The 26,471-nt window shown below is 38.5% G+C and overlaps 1 protein-coding gene across 7 annotated transcripts in view; it reads left to right on the top strand.

The window, feature by feature from the left end:
- LOC104685828 overlaps positions 1-26,471 on the top strand; it is a 28,647-nt gene that overhangs the window by 676 nt on the left and 1,500 nt on the right. The window contains exons 1-14 of one of the 7 annotated variants that reach the window (XM_019282555.3): positions 626-682; positions 5,638-5,671; positions 6,501-7,383; positions 12,534-12,584; positions 14,497-14,574; positions 17,411-17,547; positions 18,105-18,224; positions 18,756-18,786; positions 20,744-20,765; positions 21,315-21,339; positions 22,231-22,269; positions 23,396-23,497; positions 24,589-24,694; positions 25,106-26,074. In XM_019282555.3, coding sequence (XP_019138100.2) covers positions 12,560-12,584; positions 14,497-14,574; positions 17,411-17,547; positions 18,105-18,224; positions 18,756-18,786; positions 20,744-20,765; positions 21,315-21,339; positions 22,231-22,269; positions 23,396-23,497; positions 24,589-24,694; positions 25,106-26,074 — 1,654 coding nt within the window. In that variant the 5' untranslated portion in view covers positions 626-682; positions 5,638-5,671; positions 6,501-7,383; positions 12,534-12,559. Of the gene's footprint in view, positions 1-613; positions 683-5,637; positions 5,672-6,500; positions 7,384-12,533; positions 12,585-14,496; positions 14,575-17,410; positions 17,548-18,104; positions 18,225-18,755; positions 18,787-20,743; positions 20,766-21,314; positions 21,340-22,230; positions 22,270-23,395; positions 23,498-24,588; positions 24,695-25,105; positions 26,075-26,471 lie in introns of those variants that run through there. The other 6 variants (XM_010393869.4, XM_019282556.3, XM_010393870.4 and 3 more) reach the window with 6 other exon arrangements.

Here is a 26,471-nt window from a genome sequence, read left to right as displayed (position 1 = left end):
TGCGACGGTATCTAAAGGGAACAGACAATACTAGCATGCATTAGTCTTTGCTTTTTTAAAAGCTAAAGATAGTGAGAAATATTTGTACATCTGTATTGTCTTCTGTTAATTATTGCAGTGGTATATGCGTGCCTGTGGGTCTTAAAGAAATTCATGTGTCTTCCTCCATTGTTTTTCTGGTCCCTTTACTGTAGCTGTGAGTGAACAGTGAACGGAGTTGCAGTTATTGTAGGGCATGATTTTGCCGGTGTTCCTTTCTAGTCCCTGCACGATCATCCCTTTTTGCTGGCTTTCCAGTCTGGAGAAGTTCAGAAGACTAAGAATTCAGAAAGTGCCGGTAGCAGAGAAGGGGGAGGCTCTTAAAAACTTCTTACCACCTGATTTATTTAAACACGTATTTAAGTATCGTTTGAACAGGTTTGCGTACTATTTCTGGTCATTTTAGTGGTATGCTGCTCTCTTAAAAGCCATGCAAACTGTACTGTGAGCCAAAGAAGACATTGAGAATTACACGGTTACGCTGTAGAAATGGATGTATTTCGTATTAATAATTCACCAGCGGTGGAATATTCGTAGCATAACTGAAGATGAGCTTTCAATTTCTCTCTTTCAGGTTTGTAAAATTTCATGTATGTGTGCTATCAGTCTTCAGTCACACTATCGTGGTGCAAAGCATAGAAAGGTAAACTTTTTCCATATTAAATGTATATGCAGATTTAATCGTAAATCCGGGACTCATGAAGGTTCAGTGCTTGATTTCACACGGCTTCATGTGCTTATCTAACTTACTGGTAGATTTGTAACAGTAATTTTCTTGAAATATCTCAAGAAAAAGATGAGGTGAGAATCTCACAACTCTGCTTTGTGCAGCAGGTAACTTGAAACATCAGCCGTACCTAAAGGTAATTGTGTGCTAATTGTGAAATCAACGTTTGATTTACACGGGAGCCACAGGTGGTGAAAGAATTCAACCTTCTGTTTTCTGATGCAGTTGGTAAAAGTACTGTTCTGTCTTCCACGTCTATATAACTCACCTGTACTTTGAATAAAATGAGCTTACTCTTTACTTTGATAGTAGCACCAGTTCGGATTTCCTGAAGGAGTTACACAGATAAACTAGCCAGTCTGACACGTCTGTTGGTTTGAAGCATCTCAGTAACAACTCACTGGTTTAAGCACAAGACAAGCAAAGGCATTATATAGTTAAGTACCGTTCTGTAAGGGTGTGTTTAGAGATGAGGCTTTTACAAATGCTGTGTGACAGAACCTTTGGCTGTTGATTGGCTGATTATTGTCTTTGTTTAAAATTCCACGACATTCTCAGTCTGTAAAAGTGAGACATAAGTCAGTTGTCTGTACTCCTCTGCTGCCATCAGGTTGTATTGTTGTAGCACTGAAGAACCTGCTCTGATTTCTCTTAATGACATTTTGTTTTTCCTGGAATGTTAGAGACTAACAGCAAAACTGCCTTTCTCAAGTGTTTGTGTACCCTCTTCTTTTTTGTTGGAGATGAGGTGCATCTCCCCACCTCTGCTATTCAGACAGATTAATAGTGTTCTGGTACCTCTTTGCTGATCACTTTAATAGCGTTGATTCTTATTTGAGTCAGTGGCTCTGCTTTCTCCAACTCCTTTTTTTTTTTTTTTCATCCCAGGGTTGAGTCTTGGTCCCTGTTGATCCAGTAGAAGTGTACAGTAGTATTTTTCATATCCTGTCAAATATTCCTGCTGATGCAAAGAATTCCTTTGCTTTTGTGGTTGTTTCCTTTTTTTTTTCCTTAGCCAACCTTCTTAGCAATCTAATTATTGCTGGTTTTCCCTTAAAAAGTAGAAAAACCAGCATTTATTTTCTTAGAAAATCTGCATATAGTTTTCCTTCTGTTTCACGCTTGGATGTATGCTGGGCTATATCAGTCAAAGTTCTTGTGTCAATGAAGTCTTTGAGGTGATAGCAAACAAGAGTAGGGCAGGTTGAATACTGGATTTCTGTTAGATGTGAACTCTGTTGTGTGCGGAGTCATGGTCAGTAACACGGCTGCATTGCTGTAGGAATAACTCTCCAAGATTGCATCATTATTCTCTTAAATTATCTCAAATTTCTTTCTTTAAATTGTGAAATCTATTGTGCGTTTTGGTGGAAAAAGGTCAGAACTCAGGGTGATTTCAGGGTTTTGTACCACTAGGTTTGGAATAACTACAGAAGTCCTGAGCCTATGTTTCTTTTTGATGCAGGGTAGGTGTAGATACTGAACAGCTCTTAGTTTGTTCTTTACTGGAGGAGTTCCTGTTCAAAATAATACCACGGGATGTCCTGACAACATAACAAGATGGAGAAGGCAGTAGTTCTTTTCCAAAATCACAATATTGGCCTGGCCAACCCATCAGTCATTTTTTATGACTTTAGTCAGATTGCTTTTTTTTCCCTATTGGTTGCCCATTTGTTTTTAAAATGGCATTGTTAAAGATACTCTGTGCTTGTCTGCCACTAGAAGGTGTTTCAAAAATGCAAGAAAAAGCCCTTCATCAGAAGGACAGTCATTAAGAAAATTTCAAGAAACAAATGTAAACATGTGCTACATATGTGAAATGATTCTCATTTCACTGGCCTGTGTTTCCTATTTCCACATTCAAAGTAAAATGTGTTATTTTGAGTAGCTGCAGTAGTAAAGCTTGTCTATCTGACAGATTTGTAGGACTACTTCAGCTGACTTTCAGTGTACATGGCTATTTTATCTCTTCGTTTGGTTATTCTGGATTTTTAGTAGGTACATAAGATAGTTATTTAGGTTGTTTCTTCATACCTTTCATGTCTAGTTTTTTTCTAGTGCTGTTATTTCATAAGGCCAAACCCTTGTCAAAAAGGTGCTGATGGCCAAAAGATTGTGTGGCTGGCATGATCACAGCACAAGGCTGTGTGGATCTTGTGCATTGAGTGCTGTGTGACCTCTGTATAGTTGCATAATGGTGGGGTTTGTGGTTTCATTGCAGAACAAGTATTAATGGGATGGGGAGTTGTGGACAGTGACTTAGCCAAAATATTCATAGATGTGTGTATAATTCATGGCTCTGAAAATTGGAGCTGGCTGGTATTGGATACTTTGAAAAACAGTTGAATTTTAGTTTTGGCCATTATGGTAAAATGTTTAGAAAACAACATTTATATGCATTTACTGATTCTTTTACTTGAACCAAGCCTGTGAGAGTAATGGGGGATATAATGCGTGAAAGGTGGATTTGTTTGGCCTTTTATTTTGCACAGCTGAGGTAAAATCTAGGCTTTTTGGGACAGCAGTCTTCAAATAAAATACACCTGCTCTGTATATACCTGCAATATGGTGGTATGTGATGTAATTTATTCTGTTTTTGTAAATATGCATTAGTTTTATAGCTCAGTTTGCTAGAAAGGAAATCCTAGTGTGGAACATCTCTTTTCCATGTATTTTGAACAGCCCTTTGCAGGTATGGCATCAGCAGAAGAGCACTGTCTGTTTTGTGAACTGTATTTGGAACACAGATGAAGATTGTTCTGGTTCTATCAAAGATTCAAGGTTTCTTGCTCTCCCTTCAAATCTGGACTTAGGTAGAAATGCCTGCCATGTCCCAAAAGGAGAAAAATCCATATTCAAGACTCTACAGGCTCATTAGAAACAAGGAATGTTCAAATGTGAAGAGAGCTGTTAGTCTTTGTCTTCACCGTTTCAATGTTCTCACTTCTTCTACCTCTTACCCCTGAATGCTGTGCATCAGAACCTGTGGTTGAAATACCTAATATACAGGCAACTTTTCTGTCCTTTCTGGTGGCAGTAAAATCAACCATTGCTGTGTAACAAGGATTTCAATCAGATGTATTTGGGTTGATACTTGGAATGCTAATATAGCTAGTTACAGAAAATTACCTTACTGTCGGATTGTTTATATTTGGTCTCAAAAAGCATGCTGTTGTGTTCAGCATATCTTCATGCTCCAGAGGAACTTAAATTGTGAAGATTTCTTTTTGAGGGGAAAAACCAAACAGAAGACAAACAACCCCCTGAAACTTGATTTGCTTATTATAAGCTGGTAGAATTTCCATGCATATCCTCGTATATCTAACTGATATATTTCAAGATTGTATATTTTTAAGAAAAACTAAATTATGTTCATGTAATACTTAACTATGCACTTGAAACTGTTCTATTAGATAACCTGTGAACTTGAATTGTGTGGACAACTACTTATGCAGTAGTTCGTGCAGATTACAGTGTGCACGGAAGGTTTGAACCTTTAAAACCAGCAGGTTTTGAGTTTTGGCTTCTCAAAGTTAGACACTTTGCTAAAAGTTACTCTAACTTTTCATAGTCTTAGCTCAAAAACAGCTGTTCCAATCCCTGAACCAGAACAGAGAATAAGTTTCTTACCTAATGTGTGAGAATCTTGATTTCTGATCTAGTAACAGGGATCACAAGTAAAATGGACCCCTTAGCTTCAATTGTGAAACTCTATTTCTAATACTGACAAAAGCAGTACCCCAGGTGCAGTCAAAGTCAAAGTTGATTGTCTGAAAATAGTCAGGAGAACATTCTCTTTGAGCAGCAGCTCACAGTTGCTAATGTTTTCTGCGCTTGTCTGAAAAATTTGGTGTTAGCAGCTGTTTGTTGTAAAACTGGAGGAGCACTTGGAGTAGTGTAACTGCAAGGAACACTGTGTCTGTATTTCTAAGCTTATGGAATCCTGCTGAGCTTATACAAAACCATCCTCTGTCTGTGGCAATTCTGGGACTTAGGTAACTTCCTTATCTTATAACTGCCGTGAAAGTACAGCTACTTGGCTTCTCAAACAATTAGTTATTGTATCAGTCTTGCTTCCTATTGAATTGTCACACCCATGTCCAGCATATCTTCCATGCCACTGAATATGGAAAATACAGCACTTAACTCCATGGACTGCACTGGACAGACAGCTGCTGTACTGGTAGAATGATCACACTTACTGTTTCATTCTTGTAAATTACAAGTTTGTGTTTACTTGCCAGAAAATTCTCAAAATGAGTCAGGATTGCTTTAGCTATTAAATGGAAATTTAAGTTCCTCTTTTCTTTAGATTCTGCCAAAAAGCAATCATCTGCTCTGGATTCATCCAGTGAAAGACACTTTCCCTGTTCGTCATGATATGAATGCTCTTACATGAGATTTGGCTAGCCTTAAGGTTTAACCAAATCCACTCAAAATGCTGGGGGAGCTGCTTTTAGTTGGTTTGTTTTTCCTTTTGGGGTGGGATTTTTTTTTTCTTATTTTTTTATTGGAACTACACCTTCTGAAAACTTAGAAGCTGTAATCATACAGAGCTTGAGGTTTTCCTGGCATCCTTCAGATGTTGTGTTTCAAACCATAATCATCTCTTAAAACTTCATTAAATAACAGGGCTTTCTTGAAAGTAACCGTGTGTTAACTGAAAGTACAGCTTTGTCAGTACTTCCAGCTTTTGCAGAAAATCATAAAGGCTCTAACTTTTCCTATTTGACAATGGAAACTTTGGCCTGTAATGCAATTTATCTGCAAAAGCTTCTCAGGAAGTGCTGGGTTTTTCCTTCGAATGTTGCAGCACATTAATTTCTTTTTCTTATTTTATTTTGGGATGACTTGCATCTTCATAATTAAAGCGAGAGAAAGCCCTGAGACGCAGGACTGTCTATTGTAAGTATAATACTTTTTTCTTCCAGCCTCCTAGGGATAGGTATTGCTTGGGGATTTAATGTTTGTTGCTTTTGTAATAGTTCAGGTATTTGCATTTGCTGATTTATATGCCTATAACCGTGTTTCTCTTTATATGCTGAACATTCTTCTGAGATTTCTGTCTAGTGAACTGCTGAGCAAAGAATTGTTTTAGCATATGAAACCTTAATTATGCCTTTTCACATATAAATATTTATATATCTGTCTAGTGGAGGGATGTATAGTCAGTGTTTTAGTTTCTCACCTTCCCAGGCTAAACTGTCTCCCACTTGTCTGTCAGCTTGATGCACTCACTGCTAAGCTTCAGGCAGAATGCTAAGGAGCTAAATCAGCAGGCTAACACAGCGCTGTTGCAGATGCAGCTCTACCAGTGCTGAAGATGCTTAGCTGCATCACAGGAATGTTCTGCCTCTCTTTATTGTAGTGAACTTGGAGGAGCAAAGATATATTCAAGGTGAATTCGGTCCTCGGGGTGTCTTTTCCCCCAGAAACTGAGAATGTGAATCCAGACTGTCCTATGTCAATGAAAATGAGAGTTGTGGTGAAGATGTGGTATATACCTAGCTCACAGTGGAAATGAAAATCTTGTTAAACTACTTATGATGATGTACAGGAAGCAGAGGCATAAGCAGATGTGGGAATACTGATAAAAATCAATGAGATAATAAAAAACCAAAATGGTTATACAGTCAGTCACACAAGAAACAAGCCTTTCACTTCTACTTTATCTTCTTAGCGTGTTCTTACAAGAAACAAGGCTTACATTCCACCTTTATCATCTGTTCCCCAGTGTCTTTTGAACCTCTCAGCCTTTTTGAACCAAGTTGATCAAGGCTGCCTGAAAATACCCATCTGCACAGAGAAGAGTGGCAGTGTCAGTCCTGTACTGAGGGAAGTGCTGCAGGCTGAGCTCACCACTTACTGGACCCTGAAGAATCAACACACAAGAATGATCTGGGAAAACACTGGTCAGAGGCCCTTTTCTGAGAGACTGGGCTTCATTAGCTGCTCTCATGGTTTTGTGCTGATAAGGGAATTAGTGCAAGACATGTCATTTAAGTGTGAGAACAGTTACGAGATTTTGCCTCAGAAGCCATGACTGCTACATGGTAATGAAGCTCTCTGACAGAATTTGAAGAGTTGTGAAAACTTAAAAATCTTCTCAAAGTCCAGTGGATTCAAGCGCTACAAAATTGTATTTGCACCTCAGCAACAAGAACAGATTTGTGTGGCTCTGGTCAAAGGCTTTTAGTGGAAGACACTTTCTACAGATTTCTTTAAATTTCTTGTCAGAAATGATCATTAAAAGTAATACTCATTAAGTGAAGAGGTTCTTTCTTCAAGATCATGAAGTCTGGTTTTGGAGGAATAATGTATGGGATGCATGGGACAGAAAGTAAGACTTGAGTAAGTGACAGAAGTTGTGGCAGCAAGACTGAGAAAAGTGTGGTGCAGTGCAGGAGCCTATTGCAAAGACCTGTGACTTTAGAAAACAGTACTGTATGTACTACAATCTCAGTGTTCCATGAACAGTTTGGATTAAGAATATGTGCATGCTACAAATACTGTATCTTTGAAAATGTGGATGATGTGGAGTCTTTCAACTGGGATGTATCCTGCAGAACAAGAAGTCGAAGTATCTGGTTATTAAAGTGAAGAATCTAGAAGCTTTGGTAAGCAAGTTCCCTCTAACTTCTAGAGGAATCCCAGCATCACAGGGACTCCTGGCAGAAGCATTGCAAGATGTGCTTTTATCCAGAAAGTTCTCTGCCTCAACAATCACTTTGAAGCAATCAGCAACTTACTTCTAATAAAAAATTATTATACATACTATTCATGTCTCCTTTATCCTACTCTTATCAATATTGCATTCTGCTTCACTGAAGATTAAGATGTGGGAGGTCAATTTGCAAGCCACTGGTAGGCTTTATTTGTCCAAAGAGGCTGAAATTCAGCCTGATGAAATTTATTTGTTTCAGTTGTGCTGGTTTGGATTTTTTACAAGGACAAAAGCTTTTTGCCTAAGTAAGCTTTCAGGGGTGTTGGGAACTGCAATGCAGAATTATGTAGTCAATATATATGCAGAACTTCTTGAACTCTCCCATGGACATATTACCAGTTATATAAATAATTCTCCTTCAAGATCCAGCAGATCCAGTAAATTCATTGTGTTCTTTCACTGATATAAGAGAATAAATTATGAATTTGTCTAGCCTTTATTTTTCATATAAAATAGCTGGGGTTTTTTTTCTACTGTTTGTAGACTTATGAAGTAAGCATGAACAGAAAATACACTGCATTTATGCAGTTTAGTAGTAAAGTTTTGCGAATGAGCATGGAAGTATGGATATTCTTAAATTAGGTGCACTATGTAAAGTACGAATCAAATTTTATTTCAGTATACAAGTTAATGAGATGCTTTTGTTGCTGGATCTGCAATTTTGTTCTAATGTTCATGCTATCAAATATTCCAGTGAGATGGAAATGTGACAGCATGTTCACAGAGTTGCAGTTCAAAGAACCAGGAAAAAAATGTTGTGAAAGTGAAGGATGAGTTTTCTTGGAAATCATTCGGGACAATACCTGGCAAGTATCTGGATTGCACACTGTCTAAAAAGGAACAGGTACTTCAGAGGATGAGGCTTGGCGTATTTAGAATATTTTACACCAACACCTGCATTTTCTTCCTTGCTGCAGAATTTTAAAAATTCTTTTGTCAGTAGGGAGAACACCTCCAATGCTGCTGCCATTGGTAAACCAAAATTTTAAAAGATCGATTACTTGGATTCTCAGTGTTTTCAAATGGGATATGCCATATATCCTTTCTGAACTCATCAAAAGTTACTTGATAATCCGGAAGTGGTGAGTGTATGTAACCTGTGTGACTGCGCAATCATGTTTGGTTTGAAGTCAATTAAGTGAGGAAATGCATCTGATTCCAGATATTTGTTTTTGGAGGAGTTCCACTTTGTCTAAGAAAGGCATCTACTTACCAAGTGAGTTTCCATATGGCAAAACTATCCACAAGCTATTTTTGTGATAATGACAGAATTGAATATCTTGAGTTGTTTTGGGTTGGGTTTTTTTTTCTGTCTTCAGCAGTTCAGAGGAGAGCAGCGTAATGGAAGACATGGAAATAGAAGTTGCTGGAGTTCTGAGACTTTACTAAGAGTTAAATCAAAGCTCAGCTGAGTGTATAAATTTCAGTCATGTGATTCCTTTGTACAGTGATATAATTGGACAGATGGAATACTTCTTTCCCCTCTTTTTAAGGTAGTTGCCCTTTTGTTCGGGGATAAAGAGGGGAGGAAACTGAACATTGCTTTTTTTCCCCCTGGGATCTATTGGCCAAAATAGAAAAGTATTGGAAGCTTTTTGCTTTGAGCAAGAGGCATTAAATGATGGGGCAATGCCAGTATACACATTAGGCAAACATTTAGTGGGCAATAACAAAATGCAGTGGTTTCCATTCGTGAGGTCAGGCAAGAGGCATAATCTAGAGCATGAGCTCTGTTAAAGCCCTTTATAGGCTGCCTAGCTTTATTTGTGAAATGAATATGGCACAAAGAAGAGCGGCTTAATGAAATTTTTTTTCACAGCCTGTGGAATTCTTCTTGCATTACAGTATGATGCAGAGGTAGTTTGTACGGCTCTTACAGCAGTACAAATGAAAAGTGTAATAAGGGATGCTGTATGTGCTTAGCTACTGGATCTACTAATCTGCATCTACATCCTTCAACTTTAAACCTGTAAATAGCACCATGAGTGAGGAAAGCTTCATTATGTTTGTTCTGTAAAACATGGAGTTGAGGAGAGGAATCCAGTCTGAAAATAAACTGCTGTTGTTAAACAGCTGTGATGACAAGTTCTTCCTCCACTGAAGGCACAAATGTTGTGTATTCTGCATTGTGTTCACCAGTGACAACCTTACCAGTATTCTGATCAGCATTTTAGCTTAATGTTTTAAGAGATTTATATGTTTTAAAATCTCTTCCATGCTCAGTGTTTGTTAAACATGGCTAAGAATGTGGGTTTGGGGTGTATAACTACTGCTAAATCTTCAGAGGAAAAGCTTGAAAGTTCGGACTTAAAGACTAGAAGAGAAAATGTTTCAGAAGCTGTGATAATAAAGCATGAGATTGAACAGTACTTCAACACCCTTGCTACTTTTCTCTTGGGGAGCTCCTCTCTACAATGGAATCTGGTGTCTTTGTGCACTTCCCCCTTTGTATTCAAAAGGGAATCCGCAGTTCTGAGCTCGGGACATCCTTGTTGCTGCCGAGTAGCTGAATTGACAGTGTCTGAAACTGCCCTTTTGTTTTGAAATGTGGCTTTATATTTCTGACAGTCATTAGGAATGTGTATGCATTACAAATACATATACAGATGTTTCTTTGTTCTTCTTTTATATGTTCAGCACTCTGTAATTGAATATTGAAATGAAGGGGTTTTTTTGGGAATTGTTGTTCTTGGGGTTTTTTTTTTGTTTGTTTGTTTGTGTACGTAGCTAGTATTTGGAAAATAGCTCTTACTAAATAAAGTAATTAGTTGGAAGGGATTTCCTGAGACTGATAAGGTGATTTCCTAACTTCCTGGTTGAATCAGGACTACTGCCACTGCTGGATCAGCACTTGCTTTCCAAATCCTTGAACATCTCCACAGGCAGAGTCTGCTACCTGTGATTAGTCAGTCTGTAGTTGCTCCACTGTTTAGAAAGGAATTTTTATCCTGACATCTAATCTTTGCCCCTGAAGCAACTATTTCTGGCTGCTACTTTTTAATGCTTTTGTCACATCCCCACAGAGTTGGACACTTTGTAGCTGCTGTTCAGGTATCCATCCTAGTGTATCTCTTCTTCGTCTCCATCAGACTAAAGAAGTCCAGCTCCCAAACCTGTTCTCATAAATTATTTGCCCTGGGTTGTTTGTCATGGTAGCCATTTTGCTGGACCCTCTCTGCTTTCTCTACATCCCACTTGAACTGAACAAGGATGATACTAGTCATCCTTACAAGTCCCAGATAATGGGGGATACGATATTCTGCAGTAAGTGGCCTCTGCAGTATCTCAGTGTTCCCAAGATCCCACTCAGCTAAAGCTGTGGCATTGGTTGTATCCCCTAAATTACTGTTGCCTGTGAATTTTCTGAGGGTCTTCTATGAATACCAATGTCAGTAACCTGGTTGGGGATGCATCGTTGTGGGCCCTGGAATTGCTCTTTGGGGTACTCTGCTGTTTACTGAACACCAGGAGGCTGCTTTGTTTCCCTTTGAGCCTGGCAAACCAGCTGATTTTCAGCTCATTGATCAGTCTGGTATGCTTTAGAGAAAATATTGTTTTGGTTTGGTTTTGAGATGCTTAAGAAATACATTATTGATAACATTAAAAGCCGTGTGGCTAGTAGGCATGAATTAAATGTTAGCTTGGAAACCTGCTATTGCTAAATGGGAGAGTCTTCAAGATCAAAACTGCTTTGTTAAAATTCTGCGGCAGCAATGTTTTTTACTTGATGCTTTTTCTTTTTTTTAATAAGGGAAAAAATCTCAATTCCCCAGTCTGCTACCTTTGGTGATAGCAGCAGCTACAACTTGGTTTTTAGCTTGACCATATTTGTAAACTCTAACCATGTTAAGGTAGAATGTGCTGTGAACTGCTTCTGGTGCAATTCTCTGTAAATTCAGTTTGTTCCTAGAAGTAAACAAAATAAAGCACTTTTTCACATATACCTATTCATGTCATTTAGCATTTGGCCATGTTGTCTGCACATACTGGGCCCGGAATCTTAACTTGAGCTTCAGACACTAATTGAACAACTCTGACATTGAGTAATTGTTGTACTTGCTGAATGCCTGGGGATCTTCTTTTGTTCTTGCTACCAGATACTTTGAAGCTTTTAACTGAAAAAGATGCATAATTTATTTTAAGGAATTGAGGAAGATACGCTTTCCTATACCCCTCCCTTATGTTAATATTGCAGAGTTGTTTGCATAGTGTTTGTTTGATTTGATTTACAGCTTTAACACCTATCTCTTAACTCCCTGTCTTACACAGAAAGGGGAAAAAAAATTATGTATGCAACGTTGTGTTTGCCATGACTGTTGAAAACTTCTTTTACTTCAAAATTACGAATTACATTTGCAAATAATTAATAATTTAACTTAAACTTTTACTTTTTCCATCGAATGAGTATTAGTATATCACCCTGTTTTAATTTTGAATGCTGTGACTTACAAAATATTGACATCATTAAAGCATGGTGGTTTGTGTGTGTCTATGGATTTGTGGGGGAGTGGGGCAAGGGAGAAGTTCCAACAGGAGTGTTAAGTACACATCTTAACATTCAGTCTGAAGCTCTGAGAGGTTAGGAATAGATACAGACTCCTATGTAAAAGAAGATGTGGTTTAATGACTATATTAATTGTGTCTAGGACTGTGTTTAGGCTCTGCATGTTTAGACCAGAAGCTTTTGTCAGGTACCTGGAACACAGATTGATTGTCATGCATGATATTGAATAGTTAAAATAATTAGAAAGTGCCCAATATGAAAAGCACTTAAAAATCAAATAAGAATTGAGTATTCTGGGTTTCTGTGAGATTAATGTGATTGGTATTTTGTGTTTGGGGGCAAGGGGAGTGGAATGGGAGACGTGCTTAGAGCACTTAATGAATTTAGAAAAAGAAAACTATCAAGATGGAATGCTGAGCCTATATTAAACTGCAAAACGAAGATAACTGTTCAATTCCATAACATGTTTCAATGATCTACTAAGTACTTAATAAAAGTAAACGAGAAGAAGTAGTCTGACTGTCCAACTCTTGTCCTAGGTCCTTCAGCTCCAGTCCAAGCTCCGATGAAGTATCGAGTGCTCAGACGAGGTAGCTGAATATAAACAGCCTTTTTCAAATGCAACTTTGAAATCAGTGGTTTTATTTTAACGGTGACTAAAGCAGGTGGTCTAGAAAGAAGCGATGCAAGCTGCCAAACCTTTGAACCATTGCTTTTCTTTTGTGCACTCGTTAATTTATGTAAAAAAAGTTCTTAGGAGAATATGAAGTTACAAGTATTTTTACAGAAAGACTTTCAAACTTGAGACATATTCATGATTCTCTGACAATATCTTAGTGAATCTAGCTAGTATTTTTTTAGCTGGTGAAGTTTTCAGTAAAAATTTTGCGGCACGCTCAGTGTACACATATGATACAGTGAAAGTATGACAAACCAAAAGCATATAAACCAAGAACAGTATGGGTTGTTTAGATGATACGAAGACAAGAGTATTTGGTTGCATGTTAGGAAACGAGAATGGCCATCACTTTGATGAGACCTTTATCTTTTTTTTGCGTGTATCTGTCCGTATTAAGTCCAAAAGATGACGTGCCTTTGTCTGTCATCTTGGGAATAACCAGCTCACACTGAGCTACTGCACAGGCACACAAATGCATGAGAATGACATAAGGCATTTAAATGTTGATAAAAATCTGTCTATGGAGATGAATTATGTGGCACTGAATTGTTACATGTCAGCTCTGTTGCACTATGCTACTGCTGTCACAGGCGAAAAAAAAACCCCAAAGAAAACAACATGGAAAGATTTTAACAAGACTGTGAAATTTTGGTGGGAATAGGCAGCATTGTTCTGTGGCAGGAGGTGTCCCATGAGGTATTTTCTAGCACTGTTAAATTGCAAGAGATTTTTTAACTAAATTCTGGAACTTAGTGAAGTTTTTCTTTGTGTGCAGTTCTGGAGTTTGACTTGATGGAAGCACAGGCATATTTCTAGTGGAATGAATATTTAAGAATGAATATGAATTCCCTATTCTTGTGAAGTTGTGGTTGGGTTTTTTTTAGCCATAGCCTGATATCCTAGTGGGAAAGAATACAGTAACCATCGAGTGCTTGTGGTATTTCTATTCATTTGCTCCAATTTGAAGAAATTAGCAGTGTTAATTACTCTTATGTAATCATTGGTCAATTATGTGTAATTAGGTAGATGAGTTTTATTTCTGAACTTTTTTTTTCAGATTAAAAATACATATTTTAGCACTTCATCATGTTCTTTTATAATGTCCAACATTTGAATACACTTAATGCCTCTTTGAGATGGTTTTGCAGGTGTATTTAGGTGAATTCTGCTGGTGGTGTAAGCTGAGCAGGAATGCTTTAGAACTGTTTTAGGCAGAGCAAAAACCAAGCTGTTAAAACTCAGTGAGGAGCAAGATAGAGCCCTGATTGAAACACTGCTAGTTCAGACTCAGGAGTATACCTACTGTGTTTGTCCAGCCTTTGGGCTGCCCAGAACGCAAAAGGTATTTGCTGTATTAGTGGAGATTGTGTTCTTTGTTAGCCTTAAGGCGGTATAGTTCTTGGACTTCAGACTTCAAACAAGCAGTCCCAGAATGCTGTATGAGTATTAGAGTTTTAAGGGGAGGAGGGGGAGGTTGGTGGCTTTTATTTTTTTGTGAGAACTGACACAGTCTGGGACATGCTATGAATGTGAACTTTATATCTTTCCTCAGTAAACTGAACTGTATTTTAAGTCTCATTTTGCTTATTTGATTATTTTCTTGAAGACATTAAATCCTTATGTATAAAATCGTTATGGAAGACAAAGTGTTGGAATCTTTCTGTGGAGGACTGAGGTCTTGCCTGTTTTCCTTACGCATTTCAGAATGCAAATGAATTTTGTCTTCATTAAAGTCTCCATTAGAAACTCCTTTAAGATCATAGACATTATGTGCAAACTATGTAATGTGTAATGTCTATTTATGTGTTTATTTTTTACTTCAGTGAAGAGAGGCTTCACAAGGTACATAACCTGTCTGAAGGATTTTATGAATGATCCGAGAAGAGAAGAACCTCTAATTGGTATGTTTTTTTGTTTTATAAATTGTATGCCTTTGAATTTGTGACCAAAAGGCTTTCTTTTGAAATAAAAGGTGGGATTTTAGTTACTGATTCATTTTCTGTAAATGTATTTAATAACTTACCTATCTCATACCTTTTAAATTTTAGTTTATTACACTGAGTATTATAAAGGCCTCCTTAACTGTTAACTTGTTCCTGAAGGAGCCATCTAAGTAAAGAAGCTTTTCCCAGATCACAGAATGGTTGAGGTTGGAAGGGACCTCTGTTGGTCTTAACCCCTGCTCAAGTCCCAGAGGAGGTTGCCTGGGACCATGACTAGATGGCTTTTGAATATCTCCAAGGTGAGCAGCTCTAAAATCTCTCAGGGAAACCTGTGCCAGTGCTCAGTCACCCTTGCAGTCAGACAGTTCAGACAGTATCTCCTGTTTCAGTTATGCCATTGCCTCTTGTCCTGGCACTGGGCACCACTGAAAAGAGCCCGGCTCCCTCTTTGCACCCTCACCTCAAGTATTTATACACAGTGATGATCAGCCCTGAACCTTCTCTTCTTCAGGCAGAACAGTTCCAGCTCTCTCAGCCTTTTTTCATAGGAGAGATGCTCCAGTACTGTCGTCACTTTCATGGCCCTTCATGTGTCCGTATCTCTTGTCCTGGGCAGTCCAGGACTTGACACAGCACTCCAGGAATGGCCCTACTGGTGCTGGGTGGAGCCTGCTGTCAGCACTCCTCCTTGTGCAGCCCAGGATACCATCAGCCTTTGCTGGTTCATCTTCAACTTGGTGTCCACCAGGTCTTTTCCTGCCTATGTGCTTCCTGGCCAGCCAGCCCCCAGCATGTACTGGTACCTGGGCTTGTTCCTCTCTGGGTGCAGGACTTGGCGCTTCCCGCTGTTGAACTGCCTGAGCTTCCAGCCCAGCTCCAGTCACTCAGGGTCCCTCTGGATGGCAGCACAACCCTCTGGTATATCGGGCATCCCTCCCAGTTATGTGTCATCATCAGCCTTGCTGAGGTTATGCCCTGCATCATCATCCAGATCATTAATGAAGGTTTTGAACAGGATTGGACCCAGTACTGACCCCTGGGGTGCACTGCTACCTCCAGCTGGACTTCATGTGACTGGTGACTTGTCCTCAGTCATGGTTCTTTATGGCTTTCCATTTGGTGGGATATAACAGATGTTTCTGTTTAGTGAAATATTTTTCCTCACTGTCCTTGGCTGTACTAAAAGAAATGAGATTAATTTTAACACTTGCTTTCTTTCTAACTGCTAGATTAGCCAACCCTTTGGAGAGAAGCAAGGCTACTTGTCAGCGGCCTTAGTGTTCCAAGTGTGTACTGGTGGCCTAGAGAAATAGGTTCTCTGATGAAGGCCTAAGTAGCAAATTTCCTTGTTTTAGCAGAAAATATCTCAGTTCAGTGCCTTGTCTTGTAGTTACTCCACATAATAAATTGCTAGGCTTTTTAATACTAATGCTTTACTGTAAGCATTTGTAATAGAAAACACTCTGGTTGCAAGAACACTTTCAGTTCATTTGGTGATAGTTTATTTTCAGAGTTAAGATTTAGCAGTATAATACTGTAGCAGGTCTGAGATGGAGTTGAATTTCTTCATAGCAGCCTGTATGTTTTGGATTTTTGACTGAAGCAGTTTTGATGACACCACAGTGGTTTTTCCTGTTGCTGAGCAGTGCACCTGCATCAAGACTGTTTTGTTACTCTGGGTCCTCACCCCTTGAATAAGCTGGGGATGGGCAAGAGACTGGGAGGTGGCACATCCAGGGCAGTTGACCCAAACTAACACAAAGGATATTTTGTACCATGTAATGTCAGCAATCACAGTTGAGGTAAAGAAAGAAAAAAAGGGGGGGAAGCGGGATTGAACTTCCAAGGCGGCTGTTCAGAGACTGTGGGTGGGTATCGGTCTGCTTGTGGGGAAGTGAGCGATGGGTTTTTGCATGCTGGTTGGTTTGGGGGTTTTTTTACCCCTCTTTCCTTAACTTACTAAACTGTCTTTAAGTCCATGAGTTTTGTTGCTTTTGTTCTTCCTGTGTTCTCCCCACCCTGCTGAAGGGTGTGGATGTGAGTGAGCAAGCAACTATGTGGTTCTTGGCTGCTGGCTGGGATCAACCCATCACTAATAGAGAGTACTGGAAATTATGACATAAGGGAACAGCTGCAGGGTTTTCCTATTTGTTTTAAACTGCTTTTAAGTTTACTATGTTCAAACTTTTCAGAGTAAAACTTTTCATGCTGGGTAATAAGCCTCAAACTTGAAGATTTCTGACTACTTCTAAGGGATAGTCTCAGTAATTTCTAGGAAAAATGAAGAAAAATCCCATTTTCATTCTTGTAATTCTTAAAAGTTTATGTAACATTTTTAGATTATGAAAGATTCAGTTTTGTGAACTGATTAATGTCTTTCCTACGTCTGCTTTTACTTGGACACTTTCCAAATTATGTTTTATTAGTATTTTAAATGCAGTTTTTTAATCCAGACATTTGCATGGCATTTCCTATTCTCATTCTCTTTCTTAGTTTCTTGAAAAAATATCCCAGACAGGAGTAAATAATTTAGTAATGAAATATTTTTGTTGGGCTTGGAAATCCATAGATGGTGTACTTCCTTTCAGAACAAGACATTGGAAAGAGATGAATTAAGCTGATGTGGGTAATAAGTCTAAAGAAGTATTGAAGTGATCCTGAAGGAGTGTTAAATTCTGAAAATGGAATAATTTCATACATTCATTTTGAATTTAATGAACAGCATTGAAAAGAATACATTTGTTTTTAGTAGTCTGTAGTAAAATAGAGGTATTTGTAACTCTTGCTTTTACAGGTTTAGAACATGTGGTTGAAATCAGATTTGAAGGAAGAAAAGATCCACGTTACGAGTGCAGGCTGTGTGGGTGTAATACAGAGATGGCACCTATGATAGAGCATCTTAGTGGATATAAACACAGAAGAGAATATATTGTGAGTAATTTTGATGCATTTTGATCAAAATTTCTTTCTAATACTCCCCTTCTATTTTTTTTTCTAAATAATTATATCATTTGAAGTTTAAACCCTCATATGATAAATTGTCAGTACTTGTATCGTTGACTCTCCCTGGGTGAGACCAACATGAAGAGCTGTGATGCTGTGAGCTATTGAGGCAGTGCAGTCCAGGGCTGCCTGTCTGTATCAGCTCCAAAGTTGGTTCCTAAGTGTTTGGATTGCTTTCAGGATCAGCTTCCTAAAACATTGTGATTCTTTTTTATTCCCCAGCATGTCCATAGCACTGCTGGATTTGGTACAGAGGGTGTGTCCTTTTGGTAGTAAGCTTTGCATGGTATCCATTTTTTGTTTCGAAGCCTACTGAAGTAACTCTAAAATTTGATTAGATGTGTTGCAGAGAAGAAATTAGCTCATAATGTTCAAATCAATGTTTACCAGTCTTGTGGAAGCTTGTCCAGATGGTGAAATGTGTAAATTTTTTAATATTGTGATATATTTTGATATTAACCTTTTCAAGCTGGTTTTATTTACAGTCTAAAGAATTTCCAGATAAAATTAGGAGAAAACCGACAGATGTAAAAGAATGCAAAGTCTCATTTTTCAGACGCATAGCAGGAGAGCTAGAGAAGAGTGAAGGATTAAAAATGTATAAGGTAATTGGAAGTAAATGTAAAGTATCTGTTAATGTGTCTTTTATCAGTGCATTTATGTTTGATATAGTAAATTTTAAAAGTAATGCTGGCAAAGCTTGTTAAATTTCTGTGTGTTTCTAGGAAGTGTAGTAGTGAGTTGAACTAAGGCTTAACTTAAAGTTGCCCTGAAAAATCTGGGGAAAAGAGCAGTAGTATTGAAATCTGTCTGGAAAAAGCCAAAGCTTTTTATTTTTAAGGTTTTAGATGTTTTAAATTGAAAATTCTTTAGTCTGAATTCAGCGGTTTAGAAATTTCATTACTTTAACTTCAAAAATTTTTAGTTTTTGCAACTTAAATTTTCTCAAATGTAAGCAAATTTTCTCTCAAATTTCAGTTACATTTACAGGATTCTCTATCTGTGTGTGAGGAACCAATTGAATTATGTAGACATAAATAAAAGTACTTGTTCCTTTCCTAAAGGCAGTTGCTGTAGAGACTGCTTTTATGAAATTTTAATCAGAAAGTCTAATATGAAACTTTTTCTATTTTTAGATTGAAGGTTACACAAGACCAACTACCTCATGTAAGTCTGTGAATTTCTTGAGTATAGTAGATTTGATATAATTGATATTTGGCCTAATTTGCCTTACTAGTTGAACTCAAAGTGTTTGACTGATGTAAAACACTCAACTTATAATGCCACGAAATGTTTTCAGAAATGTTTCTGGGTTTTGTGATTTTTGAAATGAGGAAAGAAGGAAATTGCCAGACTTCCAGTCTTCCTTAGATGTTTTTTAACTTCTTTGTTCTGGAGGTATTTGTGATACCTGCAGTAATTTGCTCATCAAGGAAAGTGAAAAAGTATGGAAGAATGGTACTTTGATGGCTAAATTGATAAAGTCTTCTCCATCTCATTTCTGTCATCAAAAGGCTTAAATGCTGAATCACTGGTGAAAGTGGAAATTACTGTTCTTTAGCAAATCCATTGGAACAAGCAATGGAAACCAAACCCACAAACATAAACCAAACATTTTCTCTCATACTGTATGGCTGAGTTACATCCTTTGTTACTGTAGATGTGCTATAAATCCTTAATGATGCCAATCTGAAGCAATACCTCCTTGCTACGTTTTGACCCTAGTATTAATACCAGAAGGAAGGTAGGTTTGATTGAAATGGGTGAAAGTTGTGTAGATCAACAGAATTTGTCAGTGTGAATCCTGCTCCTGTAGGAGCCTACCACAGCAGTGCCTTTTTTCTTTTTGATTGATCATTGGTGGCTTCTGTGCCTTGTACTTTTTAATGTTGGTCTGCAAAACAAGGTGGTGGATAATCTTTTTGATCTCTTTTTGTGTCTCTTGTGAAGAAGAGGGAATGTGACCCAGGAATCAGCTCAGTAATTCTCAGTTCAGAGTAAACTGACATCAATCAAGTCAGCAGACTTCTGTAGAAGCAGAAGACAAGGTCAAATATCAATCTGTATCATCAAAAACAGTGATCCCACCCAGTCCTACAGGATATGAAACTCTGGAGAAATGGACAGGAGGGAAGTTATCTGCAAAAACGTTGTGCCTTTCAATATAAAGGTGTGCTGTGGTTAGATGATAGGATCAACATCAAGTGAATTCCAGAAAAAATCCCTCTGGTTATTTCAAAGAAAATCATGGTTAAAGGTTTAGCAGCTGTGTGTCTTTAGAATAGGTCATACTGGCAAATTTCAAAACTCCCTTCTGACAGTGAGAATGAGTTTGAAGATAGAATTAAGAAAGGTCATTTGGTGACATGTACTAGTGTGCAAGCGATGAAATGGATGTTACAGCTTCATCAGCCCATTTTACCCATGTTAACGGGAGCTGGTCAGCATGGTAACACAAGTCTTTCAGCCTCATCTTGTAGGGCCAAAGATGTCACTTGTCTGAGAATGATTACAAGTCCTGTTGCTTATCCTGGAATACCTGTGTTGATAAATGCTTAAGAAGTGATAAGTTATGTACCATGCAGTAGCTGGTTCTCTGAAGCATAGTTACTCTTTTAGACTGCCTTGTTTTGTTGAGCTTTTCCTCCCTCCTTCCCTCCCTCCCTCCTCATGCTTGTACATTGACAGAGATGAGATGGTCAGACATTCCAACCGCCATAAGTTCTTGTTGGAGACTTAACTATTGTACATGCAGCTTTGAGATTCACTGGTATTTACTCAGGAAAAACCCACGTGCAAACCTTGTAACTTTTTTGCATGGAGGAGACACGCCCACCTCAGTTTATTCCATACAGGCTTCTTGTGTGGGAGTCAGCTGCCAGAACATAGATGCTGTAGGGTACCCTGCAAAGCCTTTAGGGCTCAGGTGTCCCACAGACTTTTCATCAAGGATGACTGCTGGTTTCTAAGATGGCAGCATGTGCCATCTGCTGCAGAATCCTGCCCTTTACAGAAACGGCAGCCACTTCACAGCCAGTAACTGTTCTGTTTGTGTAATGCTTCCGTTGCAGTAATAACAGTGCAAACCTTGTGATGTTGCTAATAATTCTTTTTCATTTTCTAGCCCCACAGAAGAAGAAAGCAAGGTGAGAGTACTACATCCACAGGGAAATCAAAAGAGATTTTTAAATCTATTTTTCTGTAGCAAACATCATGACATTTGGGGAAAATATTTTATATTGTCTTTCCTCTGTACTTACTCCTCTTCTGTAAATTGTTCTTTTTTGTCTGTGAGGAAATAGTAGCTATGGCTTTTGAAATACTGCACTCAAAAAGAAATTGCAATTGAAATTTCAAGCTGTTTCTATTCTATGTGGAATATCATTGGCTGAGTAGGTTTTATAAAAAGCTGTTTATATAGGAAGAAAAAGCCCAACCCACCATTGTTTTAGTCATCTTCTTTAGCTGATTTGTGAAGAAGTTAATCTGTACTACTGATCTCTTCGAGAGTCAGTCAGAATAAGGATCTTTACAGCATACTTAAAACACTGTTACTTTTTAGAGAAAGATATCCAGTATTGGTAATTGATATAAATTTGGAAACTGAAATATTTTGGTTCTATATACTATGAGTAAACCTAATGTTTTGGTAATTTTTAGAATGCAGCTTAATACTGTAATTTCTTTCTTTTAAGGTGGGAAGATGATTATAAGCATGAGGTATGTAGAGGCAGTAAGTCCACACAAGTATTCACATGCCCACAAGTGTCTCATGTTGTTGCAGTTTCTTTATGCTTGCTGCTTTTCATTTTTCTGGAAAATGTTTACTCTTTGGCTTCATTTACTATTTTATTAATATTGTTGCAGAAGCAATTGACCTAATGAGTCAGAATTTTGCATTCATCACAGCAGAGGGGAAGAGAATACAGTACCTTTGCCTCAGCTCTCATAAATCCTGTTCAGAGCCACTGAGAGTGTCAGAGCCAGTGTCTGCAGGCCAGGTCTCCCAGCCTGTGCTGCAGTCTCCCCTTCCCTGTTTTGTCCCTCTTCAGATCAAAAGTATTCTATACTGAAAGTTCGGTTTGAATCTTAAGATACCTCTAAAGATTTACCATCCTTTTTTCTAACTCAGAGGTGAAACTCAAAATGATCACTGAAATATCTGTCCTGATTGGTGCTGGACACAAACACTGAGAAGTGCCTTGTTTTTTATCTTAGTGGCAGAGTTGGTTGTGTAGGCCTCAGGCTGGTCAGGTACTATGTTAAACACAGCTGAGCACTTTACTTTTTTAAACATGATTTTGGACCTGAGTGAGGAAAGCCTGGGAAAGATAGCTCTTGTAGGTGTGTGGCTTAGATGTGAAATGTGTTCTTCCTGGTAGTAATGGAATTGGAAGTAATGCAGTTGTGTTTGTAGCAGCTGCTACCAAACTGATATTGAGCATCTAAGGTTACATGTTTATGGCTGTGACCTAAAATGATATCTTTTCTTTGTGTTGACTTTTATTGTTGGATAAAAGATTAAAAGGTTTTGTTCTGTACAAGATGATGCAACAACTGCTGTAATATTTAGTCTTTTAAAGTTTTTTCCCCTATTCTGCAATCTCACAGAATGATCCTGTTCGGAAACAGAAAGCTCTGGAGTTCTTGGTATGTATGTAAAATAATCATGATGAGAGTTGTGAGGTTTCATCAGTATGATGCAGTGAATATTGTGAAGGAGCCTCTGATTACTGATCAAACTCATTTGACTACAACATTAATTTCTATTTTAATGGACTCTACCCTTTGAAAAATTAGTGCAGCTGTAGCTTAGCTCAGAACAATTGGCTGGATTAAATGTGAACTCTCGGCCTGTTCTAGGGATGACTCTCCCCTTTGCTGAGGAGCCACTCTGACAAGCACTGTTAATTAGCGGCACTGATGTTGCTCAAGTGCTGTTGTCTGCCTGTATCTAAAGGGATTGTTGATAATGCTGAGCGAGAGGAGCCAGTCTGGTCTGGCTGCCAGAGAAAGCACAGCTGCTGGTCTTGGAGTGATTGGGGAAGTTTCATCAGCTCTGTTGCTGTTGACAGTGGCACAGTAAGCCTTGGTTTGTCTTCTGAGTTTATGAAAATACCTGACCATTTGTGTTCAACATTGTACTCTGTGAAAATCATGTTCTTGTACCTAAGGCAATTGGAAAATTTCATTTGAATTTGAATTGTTTATACACCAAAATCAGAAGTAGAATGTTTTGAGATGTATGCTTCATTTCTTCCACGCTGTAGTTACTTGTGACTTCAGAAAGAGAGAGAGAAAAAAAGCAAGTCTAAGGGATAATCAGTAAACTACAAAAAAACTTGGTAGTTAATTGACTTTTATCTACAGGAATTACAACTATTCCTTACAGAAGACTGCCTATATTCTTTTAACTTACTGTAATCACTTATAAATTAATTTACTTACTAATCGGCCTGAATCTTATTTTTTATTCAATCTTCTACACAGAAAACATAAATTTAGGACTTGTCCCCTTCTCTGTCTGCAACAAAATGTTTATGACTGTCAGTACAGGAGTGGCACAGAAATCCATGTTCATGTTTTACCTTTTATCTGGCCATAATTATGTTCCCAATTTATTTTTTTGATATTTGTGTATACATTTATTATATATGCCATATGTTAATTAATAGTATAAATTAGGTTATACCAAAATCAAAGTGTAACTTTGATCTGTTTGTGTATATGACCCTTCAGCACCCTAATGACCAATTCTAACCGTGTTTTTTGACAGGAGACTTTTCACATCACCTCAGACTCAGAAGCAACACTTGTTCTTCACATTACACAGGAACTCATGGAGGCTTTGAAGACCTTTTGTGAAAAGAAAGCAGCAGTAAGTAACATCATCTTGTCCAGAGTTGTTTTACCATTGGGAGGAAAGGAGTGGTTAAACTCTCTGTGTTAACACCCTGCCAAACTGAACAGTTCAGGCATGGGTCAAAACCCCCTGTTAAATAGACTTCAATTTTCTTTTCTTACAATTTCTAGGTAACAAAGGTACTGATTGCATGGCACATTTCTCTTAGTATTCCATCATCGTGTATCTGTTTTGGTTTTTTTGTGCGTTTGTTCTGTTCTGGGCACCATTTTGCTTCTTGATGACAGGTTGTCTTCCTTTTTGTGTTGGTCCCTTGCTTGATAGCTTTTGTTCTAAGATCAGTGAGGCTTTAAGCCTCACACAAATGTGCCATTTTTTTCTTTGGTGGGCATGTGGGTAGGTTTGTCTTTCTTATAACTTATATCTCTGCTCTCAGTTGAGAGTTCTAATCTCTTAAGACTAAGGTAGGTAAGATGTTCTTGACTATCTGTTGGTCCTTACAAAGCTCCATAGCTTCTTTGCAAAGAAGTTGACTACCTGTGGAAAAAGGAGTCTGAAGAATGACTAGAATATTTGAAAAAATGATTAATGACTCTGGCGGCTACTGGTTCAGAAAATGCAGGGTGTGTGTTTTTCTGAAAGCTGTTTCAGACTGTTTTCTCAATTGTATATTCCATGTCGTGTGCTACAGTAACTGTCTCTGTGCAAATGCTGCCACCAACACCAGTTAAATATTGCTTCTGTAGCTTAATCTCTCAGCTGGGCCTTCCATTCTGCATTCCCCAGTGGGAGGCAGGATTTGCATATGTACCAGTTTTATATTTTAGCCAGGTGATGATGAGAGAAATGAGGCAATAAATTTGAAACAGGAGACGTTGTCTTCACCAGACACCTCCTTCTGTTCTCCAGATACTTACCTCTTCCAAATAACACTTTGGAAAATTGTGGTATAATGTGGTAACAGCACATCCCTCATATGGACTTGGCTATCACCTAAAATTGTACTTTGCTAACTTTCTATGGGAAATTTATTGCTTTTTAAAATTCTTAAAGTTCTTAAATTCTTGCATTTGCAGGCAGACATTCTGACCTTTTGCTTTGCCTAGGTTAATTACACCAACAGTTTAGGCCCACTGATGTCAGTACCTCAAGATGAATTTCCAGAAGGGAAAAGCAACCCAGAACACTACGGGCCAGATGGAGAGTACGAAGGTAATTTAGATATTTTGTTCCACTAGTTTGTTTACTCTTGAGACTGCACAGATTGTGAAAATTTAGTTTTATGGCCAGCCATAGTGCTTCTTAGCTGGTGTACTGTGTGTCTTTGCCCTCTGAGTCAGTTCAGGATATCATTTTCTGAAGCTTTAATGACTTAACTGTCTGAGAACATTCCTGTCTCACTGAACAGTGTTACAGCAGTAAAGGTTAAGGAAATTCAAGCAGTAACCCTTCCTGATCTATTTACTGTTAGAATTTTTGGATGGAATATACCAAGCTCAGTTAAGACATAAAGGCAGGAATTGGGAAAAGAACAGAAGGACACTTCATAAAATCTCAAAGTAGTTGCGTTTGCAGTTGGTATTCTAATATTTTGCTAACTTTTATTGCCCTTTATTTATTCAGGAAGTTCTGACTGGAATCAAGGTTTTTTGTCTCAGTATGAAGAGTGTTCTGAAGATGCTTCTTTTGCTCCTGCTCACTCTAACAGTTACCAAACAGATGATGGATCATCTTCCTGCCATCTGAGATCTGATGACTTTGCAATGGTGTCTCTGCTCAGGGACTCTCCTGCTGTTGAGCCTGATGGTCCTGTCAGTGGTATCAGTGAATGGCTGAGACAGCTCAGACACTCGGTGTCTGGCAGGAATTTGGCTGCTGGGGCCTCTTCCTACAAGACCAGCCCACTGAAGGAGTGCTCAGCAGAATATATGTCCAGTGATGTGCAAGGAAGTGAGCTCCATGATAAGAGACTCTCATTTGGCAGGGAAAATACAAAATGGAGGAATCAACAAGCATGTACAAAAGCAAGGCATATAAGTGACCAAGAATTACCCTATCCCAATTCTTCTGCCTCTCATCCTTCATCTGGAAGATACTCTACAAACTATCCTTCACAAAACTATTCCTCTTACAAGAACGATGAGTCTGTGAACACTTGTGCATCTTCTGCAAATTCTAATGTTTCAGGAAGAGGTGGCTCCAGGTGGCACCAGGACACTAGGTGGGAGTGGAATGAGGACTCTAGGTGGAATGAGGACTCTAGGTGGAATGAGGACTCTAGGTGGAATGAGGACTCCAGGTGGAACGAGAACTCTAGCTGGAAGCAGGAGTCTAGCTGGAAGCAGGAATCTAGGTGTCAAGGATTCAGGTATCAGAAATCAGGCTACCAGAGAAACTGGAGTTCCCATCAGAACTCATTTTCTGGCAGTGGTTCGTACCGAGATCACCAGCAGTTCAGAAGCTCAGAAGAGATGTTTGATGGAGTTGATGTTGGTCTTGCTCCCAACGCTGTGAATAGACTACTAGGAAAGGATGTACCTACAATGACCAGGACGCTCAAACAGTTGGCTCCATATTATCCGGCACTTCAAAGTAAGATTGTGATTAGTTTGCATGTGAAATGAGTTGATCAGCATGGTTGCTTTAACATAAGCAGGAGATTGCAGGCTGCAGAGATAGGATGTGCTGTTCAGGGGAGTCGAGCTCCTTTTGCTCACATCTGTATCAGCTGAAGAAAGGCATTGTTGCCTCTCTGAGGACACTGTGCCTCTTGGCAACTAAATGGAGCAGCGAGTGAGAGGAGATTTCGATAGCACAAAAATTTCCTGAATTGAAAGGTTAGAACTAGGTCATCTTTCTAACTAGCAGTTTGTATCATGAGTTGTACTGCTAGGTTTGCAACGATGGGAAGGGAATGTATTGCTGTAAAGAAAAAAATACTGAAATGCATGCAGAACCAAACCTGGATGGAATTATAATAAATAATCCA

Source organism: Corvus cornix, chromosome 2 (assembly GCF_000738735.6).
Source record: "Corvus cornix cornix isolate S_Up_H32 chromosome 2, ASM73873v5, whole genome shotgun sequence".
Taxonomy (NCBI): domain Eukaryota; kingdom Metazoa; phylum Chordata; class Aves; order Passeriformes; family Corvidae; genus Corvus; species Corvus cornix.
This window is presented reverse-complemented; position numbering and strand designations above follow the sequence as displayed.